The sequence below is a fragment of the Diospyros lotus genome, chromosome 8 (assembly GCF_014633365.1).
Source record: "Diospyros lotus cultivar Yz01 chromosome 8, ASM1463336v1, whole genome shotgun sequence".
NCBI lineage: Eukaryota > Viridiplantae > Streptophyta > Magnoliopsida > Ericales > Ebenaceae > Diospyros > Diospyros lotus.
Genome location: NC_068345.1, coordinates 27535348 through 27544770, shown reverse-complemented (window position 1 = coordinate 27544770; position 9423 = coordinate 27535348). Strand labels below are relative to the sequence as shown.

General features: G+C 37.8%; 1 protein-coding gene across 1 annotated transcript; it reads right to left on the bottom strand.

The window, feature by feature from the left end:
• Positions 1-3782: 3782 nt before the first annotated feature.
• Positions 3783-8053, bottom strand: LOC127807160 (protein NPGR1). Its single transcript, XM_052344819.1, has 6 exons — positions 7778-8053; positions 7306-7633; positions 6713-6971; positions 5168-6378; positions 4942-5089; positions 3783-4419 (listed from the first exon to the last, which is right to left on the bottom strand). The coding sequence occupies exons 2-6, from the start codon at positions 7498-7500 to the stop codon at positions 4109-4111; spliced, it is 2124 nt and encodes a 707-aa protein (XP_052200779.1). The 5' UTR covers positions 7501-7633; positions 7778-8053; the 3' UTR covers positions 3783-4108.
• Positions 8054-9423: the final 1370 nt, after the last annotated feature.

The window sequence follows — 9423 nt, the reverse complement described above, 5'->3', positions numbered from 1 at the left end:
CCATAACAATCGTTGCTTTCATGATTAGAAGTTATTTGTGTCTCAATTAATTCATTAGATTCAATGTGTTATTTAAACTTGGTTATCTACGATATCTTTTTTTCAATGTTTACAAATACAGGCTTTGTTTATTAATATTTATCCTAGGTATTTCGTGATGTAAAATTGTATTTTTAATGTTGTATGTTTATTTGCTTGGTTATAATAAGTGATGTTGTCTATTTTATTTGTTTTTTTTTTTTTTTTTGGTTGTCTGGTTGTGTTGCTTAGCATATGCTTTCCCTTTTGTTGCGTACTATTTTTGTTTTCTATTTAATGCAAGTGTATTTACAATTCTTTTTTATTAAAATTAATGAAAAGGGTATGGATGAAATGAAATGAAATGAAACCACAAGGGCTTTAAGGATAATTTTAAAGTCCAAAAAGTGTCTTTGAAAACAAGTCAAGGGGAGTGAATAAAATTTGGCCTTGCTATAATAAGTGAAAGAGATGAAAAAACAAAAATATTGGCTATTTTTGTCCCTAAAATTTGCCTATTTAACTTTGTGGAATTCGATTTCACCTGTTTTGCTAGACTTTGATTTAGTTATGTTCAATTCCATAAAATTAAATTTCTAAAATTAAAATGCAAGTTTTATTTTATTCCAACAATGAAAATTTGAAATTAGAAATGAATTCCACACTAGATTTAAGTTTTCATGTTTGGAATGAAAGGAATGTTCATTTGGACTTTTATTAGAAATTCAATTCCATGAAGTGAAGCAAATTTTATTAGCAAAACTACCCTAACAACCTTACTAAGAACAAATGAAACTTCAATTCTCCATGTCTTCCAAACAATGGAATTTAATTGAATTTCGTATTTTAAGTTATGTTATTCCAAACATAAAAATTTCAATTATAAATAAATCATTCACCAACAATATGGTAGTAACTAGAACCATCCCCAAGTATATGAGTAGAAGATAGACTTTGAAATTTGTAATTCACCCCAACTACGAGGTCATCTAAGGATTAGTAACACTAATAAACATCCAACTGTTATTAAAATTCACCCTCAAACTAGAAAATCCCTCAAAATTCTTGGAGCATTTCATTAGGATGCTAAGTAAGAAAAGATTAACATGAGATAAGGAAAAAAAAATATATCATTAGTGAAAACCAACATAACTTTGTTTGTTTGATCGCTATTTTAATGATGCTTGAATACTGAATTTTAGGTTACTTTTATAACGGTCCATTAAGAATTTGCATGGTTGTGATGTAAAGGTAAGGGGATAGAGTATCTCCTTGTTGGAGACTCTTAGCCCATTCAAAGTGACCTATTAAATGGCCATTCGACTCAATAGAAAAGGAAGTAATCATAACATATTATGGAATCTAATTGATCATCTTAACATGAAATCTCATACAATTTGAGACCATTATAATGAAGTCCTGCTCGATTGAGTCATAGGCTTTAACAAGGTGCCAATTTTCAGGGCACATCTTCTCAAGCATGCTCTACTGTTATAACCATAAAGCAATTCTTGAGCTACCAATCATTATCCCCCAATTGATTCGTTGGACATAAAGAGAGTCTAAGCACGATAATTAAATGGAGAAAAACAAATCGAATCCTCTAAATAGCTTTATAGAGAACATTCCAACATGATTTGGGACATCTAACTCTTTCAAAAGATAGCCATGATAAAAGAAGTCTTGACTGATTGTCGTTACATCATTACCAATGATTTTCCAAGCCAATTTAAAGAACTTGGGGAAGAATCCATCAAGACCCAAAGCTTTATCATCCTTTTTAAAGAAAATGACAATCTTAAAGGTGTTTTGGAAAAAACTTTTGTATTTTACTTCAAAATATCACACTTCTCTTAGATGCCTTTACAAATGAAGTATTCCCTATTTATAGGCATCCATGGAAAGAATGTGGGGGGTGTGGTTGTCCCAAATGTCACTCATCTAATCAACATGTAAAGATATTTACACACCTTATTAGAAAAGTATCTAACTCTTATTTAGAATCTTTTAGAGAATTCTAGGGATCTCAAGAATTTCCAAAACCTTCTTATACCATTTCTCAAATACTCTAGATACTTCTAGAAAGTTCTAAAATACTTTGGATGTTTTTAATATCTCTAAAAAATTTCATATCCTTCTAACTACTCTTATACTTTAGGTGCAATCTCTATTATTAGGGGTGAGCAAAAGTTCGGTTAAACCAAACTAACCGAACCGAACCGAACCAAAAAATTCAGTCAGTTCGGTTCGATTTTTCATAAAAAGCAGTTCAATTCGGTTATATATTTTTTTTTAAAATCGGTTATTCGGTTCGGTTCGATTTTTTTGATAAAAATACTCAAAAACCGAACCGAATCGTATATGTAGCAAATAGGGGAACCGAACCACCCCCTTCCCGCACGCAGACCAAATTAACCGCCCCCCCTCACGCACGCGGGCGCGACACCCCATTTCGTGTTCTCTTCGTTCTTCTCTCTCGGTGTCTCTCTCTCATGTCTTCTCTTCTCTTCGAGTTCGAGTCTTCGAGTTCTGGCGATGACGAAGACAAAAAGGAAGGCTCTTCGATGGCGATGGCGAAGACGAAGGCTCTTGCTTCTTCGATGCTTCGTAGATCAGCACTGGCCGCCCACAAATCTTGCGATGGTGAAGACGAAGACGAATGCTTTTCGTTGCTTCGTAGATCAGCACTGGCTGAAAGCTCTTCGTCTTCATCTCTTCTCTTTCCCTCCACCATCCGTCGCCGTCACCGATGGCGAAGAAGAAGATGAAGGCCAGAGACAAAGACGAAGACGACGCTGATGATTTTTCGGTAAGTTTTTCGGCTACTTCTCTTTTACATTGAAACTTTGAAACTTAGATCTACTAAAATACAACCATTAGATGCTTTTAATTTTTGGGTATGTGGGTCACCATGGTTGGGGGAATCCGATGATCGGTTCTGATCATTGGAATTGCCGCCCGGCTAGGTGGCCAATAGCAACAGCAAGGCTGTTTTCTTGGTTATTTTGTGTTTCAGTTCGGTTATTCGGTTCGGTTCGGTTCGGGTAGCATGGTTTGGATTTCGGTTAGTTCAGTTTGTTGAGGTTAGTCGGTCGATTCGGTTATTGCTTTTGGTTCAGTTCGGTTCGGTTCACAATTTTTGATCGGTTCGGTTCGGTTATAACCGATTGCTCACCCTTATCTATTATAATTTGTTAAGATCAATACCTATTTACGCCACTTGTGACACCCATTCTCACGGTTAAGATCGAAGATGTGTTTACGATTCTGTCTAATAACAAGCAATCTGAAAGACCAATTTTGTTCATCTATCTCCATCTTGGAGCCACTTAATCTTGGCTCTTTGCTTGTAAGAGGTCATCACTACACGTGTTCCTCGTCTGCTTATCCATGTTAAGAGCTTCACCATCCGTGGGATTCATAAGAATACGATTCTGACATTCCTGTAACTAAGCTCGAGGTAGACTAGGCCACATTAGCTCTAACATCACCATGTTAAAATCTTAAGCTCCTCAACCGGCCTAGCCTGTATGTACATGGCCTTTTCCTGTCAAGCTCGTGAAACGGAGGGTGATTTGCTAGAAATTTATTAAATTTAGAAGTACCTTTATATAATAATAATGGCTTGTTATCGTCTCGCCTTTCGGCCCATACGCCCATCATTCTTCATTCTCACCATACAACAAGCAATTCATCATTTAGCAACCGATCGATGAAGGGGTACGCTATCGCTAGCTCTACTTGAAACCACTGATAGCAACTTTTTCATTCGTCTAGAAATCAAATAAAACAAAAGTATTATGCAGCCCTTCTCTTTGATGTGCCCTTAGGCCTAACCCACCGGCAGAATAATGTAAATAAAATAGATATAATATTTAAATAAATTTGAATTATGAACAAATACATTAATGGAGTGTGGTTTGCTCCATGTTACAAGACCTTCGAAATATACTTCCCATTCTCAGAAAATTTCTGCAGCAAATCAAGCGCTGTATTTTCTCACTGGCACCTCGTTATATAGACCTCAAATGGAGCTCAGCTCCTTCATCTTCAAACATATTTGCTCAGCTAAATGTGAATTGATTCTTCATCACACAAAGCTCTGAACAGGAGCTGACATCTTGAGCTCGTGTGCAGCCTGGAAGAAGTCGGCCGCTTGTTGAATGGAGCCTTCCATCTTGGCAATCAAGCCAAGGTTCCACCAGGCTTCGTGGCACGTTGGATCTATCCGCAGAGCATTCATTAAGAAGCTTCTTGCGAGGGCAAGTGATCGGCTGCCCATTTTTATCAACAATGCTGCAGTTGAAACTATAGCTGGGACGAAGTCTGGGTCAGTTGACAATGCAAATGCATAGGCGACAAGGGCTTCCTTGTGTAATGCTCGAGCTTCAAACAACATACCTGCACATTTGAGCCAAGAATCGCATATGTTAGAAGAAACAAGATATTCAAAACAATGATTTCGTATTACTTTGAATTAGTTCTATGACTGTCCCACATAGTCATTTATAGAAAAAACTATATAAGAGATAAGCCTATACAAGAAGTAAACAAAGAGAAGAATGCAATCAAGAGTTGAATTAAAAAGAAAAAAATCCTAAAGAGAGAAGGCCAATTTAAATTCGATATGATACTAATATTAAGAGCATAGGTGCACAGATGTTCAACAAGAGAGTAACTTTTCCTTGGTCCCATTTTTTTGTTTTTAACTAAACATCATTGAACCTTATCCTAACCAAGTTATGCATGACATGACATTCATAATGTCAGTTGACTTTTAAAAGTTACATTAATCAGAAATCCTTACAAAAGAATGAAGTAACAAAAATTTTACACTGTATGCCCTTCCTAATGCAAACCTCTAGTAAGGGAACAATTTGTGTTTAATTAGTAACTTAAAGAATTTGAACTGCACATCTGAACCTGTTGCATGCCAGCTATGGGGGGAGTAGAACTCGATTGACTTAGCTTGGCCAATGCAAATTTCTGCATCTGGCCATGACTCAAGCTTTATGTAGATCTTAGCCAAATCTTGCCAAGCTTCCATTTCTAATCTTCTTTCCTGTAATATCTGGAAACATATATATACAAATGTGAGACAGTTTCTTGCAAAATTGATCAACAAAAGGCACATGTAAGTGGTACGGACCTCAGAATTGGAGCTTTTCCTTTGTTCTTTTTGAGCTTGAAGAAGAGCTAGCAAAATCCTGTACGTCTCAATTGCTTGCTTGGGCTGTTGTTGAGCAATTTGAAGAATAGCTTTTAGTCTAAGAAGTTCAAATTGGTCACTATTTCCAGTCTCATCCAAAGCAAGTTCAACTATGGTTTCAGCATCTTTGAATCTTTGCTCTGCAGAGGCTACCAGAGCTAAAACCTTCCAACCTCTTGCTGAGCTTCCGGCCAGCATGCTAGAATACAGCATTACATTGCCGAAGGCTTCACTCAGATTCCTTTGTGTTGCATTCTCCAGCCCAAGATTAAACATCAACTCTGGATCGACCTTATCGATTAGAGCAGCACAGTTTAGAGAGTCCAAAGATTCTCTATGAAAGCAAAGTCTTTCAGAATCCGAAACAGAAATTCTTGCAGCATTTCCATAACAAACGCCGAGGAATTTGTGAGCCTGACCCATGAAATGGTCATTTTGGTGGCTTGCTAGATCAATTGCTCTGCGAGCAAATTTAATCCCTTCATGAGCATGCCTTGGGTCTTGAGAACACAAATTTGCCCCTAGCAAAGACGAAGGTAAGTGGAGCATAAGCTTGGCTTCTGAACACCCAGAAACTTTCCGTAGAAGGTTGACTGCAGCTTCATTTTGACCTGCAGCGCTGTAGCAAAGGGCGAGAAAGTACCACCTCTCTGCTCGATTATAGGTACCCGGAAGTGCCTGTTCCACATGCTGTGCTAGAGACTCAAACTGGCCACACATAGAGAGCACAAAAGTCAAATGATCCATGATTTCTGGATCCCAGTCTATTTCACCATTCAAAACCTTTTTCAGAAGTATAAACAAGAGAAGAATTGCTTCCTCTGTGTTAGTTGTGGGTGTATTTGGAACCCATAATTGTAACTGAGGGGGAAAGATTGCTTCAACACCTCCATAGAGCAAAGTGGCAGCCAAGTCTTTCTGTACACTAGCCAACCTTTGGGGATCCAAGTTCCAGGGCCTGACCAGAGCTTGTCGATACGCAGTAATAGCTTCGTTAAGGTAACCTGCACGTATCCACAGCTTTGGAAGCAACTCTAGCGCTTTGTGGAACATCTCCTGCAACTTCTTGTCCTCGGCAATGACTTGAGGCATTCCATTAGGTAGTGCTGATTCTACTATATCCAGAATTATTTTGCACTCCCTTGCAGCCTCTATAAATTGAAAGGAAAAGAAACAGAAAAAGAAGAGAACTGTGAGAACTACAGGAAGTTGGAACAGCCTGCACATACAAACCCCTTGCAATTCACTACTACTATGTTTGTTTGTTTCTACTTCACAGAATTTCATTGGTATGAATACGTAGCCATCAACAATTTCCATAAACGTAGAACTCCTTGCCTGCTCATCTTAGTAAAATCATGTCTATTCATCTCAATTCGGGACCTAATTTACATTCATATTGTTAATTCAAGGTGAGAAAAAGAAACTTGAAATTCCACAAACTCGAATAACAGAGAGGTTATCATAAAAATAGAATGAATGTACCTTTAAATCTGCCAAGCGCCTCCAAGGATTTTGCTTTCAGCAAGATTGCTTCCAGAATTAGGCTGACTGAATGCAGTGACATTAGCCCCGGAAGCGTATTTTCTCGCTTAGAAAGAGGTTTTCGTTGCCGGGTCCTCTCCATGATAGCCTTACTCATCCTTGGTGATAAAATTCTAATGTCAATCCCCTGATAGACTTGCAGGGAAGCATCAAAATTGCCTCTTTGGTACTCAAGCCTCCCCAACAATGCTCTTGCTTCCTGCAATCCCAACAAACATATTCAGACTAACAACAACAACATGTCAAGCTTTATCCAATTATGTAGAGTAGGCTACATGAATTCTAGCTCTCTACTCATTTCATCCATAGCCTTAACTATGAGCATGATGCACGTTATGCCTACTTAATTATGGTTCCGGAAATCGTTTTCTCATTCCTAAATTTAACCTCGTAAACTTTGAAGAACTTGTTTGGTGAACTGTTGCTGAAAACTGTTTTTCAAAGTGAAGAAACTAAAAATGAAAACTATACGAAACTAATGGCGTTTACATTGTTTTGATGAACAAATTAACAGAAACTGTAACAAAACTCACCTCATAATTCAAGGAAAGAGCCTCCTTGAGCGTGGACTCAGCTTCATCCACTTGGGCATCTTCAAATTTCGATTCCCAATCACCAGTCCGAGATGAAAGTCCACTCGCCGAGAAATCCCTCGTCGCCAGCGATTCCGGCGAGTCCGGCGAGGGCTCTTCGAACTTGAATTTTTCACCGGAGCAAGTACACAACATCTTCTCCAGAAAAGAGCAGGAAAATGTTTCTATCTTCTCTTTAAAATTTGACCATAATGCTCTCCCTTTCCCCTAAATTGTTTCGCGTATACTACAGCTTCTAACACTGAATGGAAGGGATCTTCAACAATGCCTGAAAAGCGATCGAAACGAGGAACCGAAAACCCAAGTCCGATCAGGGCGTAAGAATCGGAGAAAGCAAGAGGAATCCAGGAAAAGGTTAAAGAGTTGAAAAGGGCAAGACGGCCAAACAGAAGCAGCAGAGCTTTGTAATTACCAAAGAGGCAAAACCTCATTGACGTGATCCGTAGCGTGAGCTGTAAGAGCCATGAAAGCAACTCGAGGAGGAGTTAGGCTGTGACCTGTGAGGCAAGAAACAGCCAAATGGAGATTAATATATGCATGTGTCTATGTATATGTATTGGGTTTGGGGATCTGAGTGTTGGTGGTGAAGTGATGGGGCCATTGTTGAATTTTCATTTAGGTTTTTGGGCGTTTGCAATTGCATTTGCTGCCCTTTTCCTGTACAGCGACTTTTGGTGGTTGCAGCGCTTCACCTGTTCTAAGATTCCCTGCTGCCTGCTGCCTGCTGCCTAGTGCCTAGTGCCTAGTGCCTGTCTGTTTTTTTTTTTTTTCTATTTAAATTTTGTTGGTTTATGCAGCTACTTTTGAATTTTGTTGGTTTTTCTATTTGAATTTTGTCGATTATGCAGCTATGGTTTATGTTTGTTGTCCTTATATTTACCATTGTTTTAGGGTGGAAATTTGTTTGCTAGATTCTTTAATTTATAGAGTCAAATAATCGAGGTGCTAGTGATAATACCTTAACAAAAAAAAAAAACACGATGAGCCAGGGACAGATCTAGCAACTTGAGGTGGGCTGGGCTGGGGTGGGTTGAAGGTGGGCTGAATTTGATTTGAGTTGAATTTTACTTTAAAAATTTTTATTTTGTTATGGGTTGTCTTGAGCTTCAATCCAGGACAGCTCACACATGGATCTGTCCCCTGCCATGAGCAGTGCTCCGCGTTTCAACTTTCTAAGTTTTTTTTTTACATAAACAATAATTATAAGAGTTATATTTTGTTGTCCACGTCCGATTTGCTTGACCTCAATATCTTGATATTTTATTTTTTAATTATTCAATAAAAGTTAAAATTAAAAAGTAAAAAAATGTTATCTATAGATCAACACAATACAATAGGCCCTAAAACTTCGGTGGACATATAATCTCAGGAGCGCGCAAATCAATTATCGTAATGCTGCGTGTCGGGACATGCATCATGCATGGGGTGTGCGCTTTTGACTTTTTTGAATTGAGAATGGGATAACAGCTGCAGCGTGGCTGCTTACCCTGCCAACTTGGTACCACTACTTCACATATTTTATTTTTATTCAAAGTGAATGTTTTGAATAACAAATTGTATATTTTTTTATTGGATTTTATAAAGGTTAATTTATAATTATATAGAAATTTTCAAATTTAGATTTCGTTGATTGTGGTGGATTTTTTTGATTGAGGATAGAATTGAATGTTGTTCCTTCCGAACCAAAGGAATTGTGAGATATGAGCTTGCAGCGATAGGGAATGAACTTTGATGATCAACACGACAATGGGTGACTAACACCTGCAAACACTTCGAAATCCAAGTAAGTACAAGATTAAAGTGTCAAAATATCAATAGATTAAAAAATAACATATCTTAACTTTTAATAGAGCTGATTTATATAGAAAGAAGAGAGGCATTTCTGCATATATGTTTGCATCGAGCATTACAGGGTGATGAGACTAGATTTTCGGCGTCGATACGACTCCCTGAAGATTATATGGTGCTGACGGAACCTTTATTAAATGTGGATAGGATCCTTAAAATCTAGAGATAATAGGGAAGTATTCAACATATAATAGTAATGATAATTGCGAC

Coding starts and splice junctions, on each gene's coding strand:
- LOC127807160 (XM_052344819.1), bottom strand. CDS start 7,500: ATGTTGTGTACTTGCTCCGGTGAAAAATTCAAGTTCGAAGAGCCCTCG. Junction 6,972..7,305: donor CTCTTTCCTTGAATTATGAG/GTGAGTTTTGTT, acceptor TTGGGATTGCAG/GAAGCAAGAGCATTGTTGGG. Junction 6,379..6,712: donor GGCGCTTGGCAGATTTAAAG/GTACATTCATTC, acceptor TTCAATTTATAG/AGGCTGCAAGGGAGTGCAAA.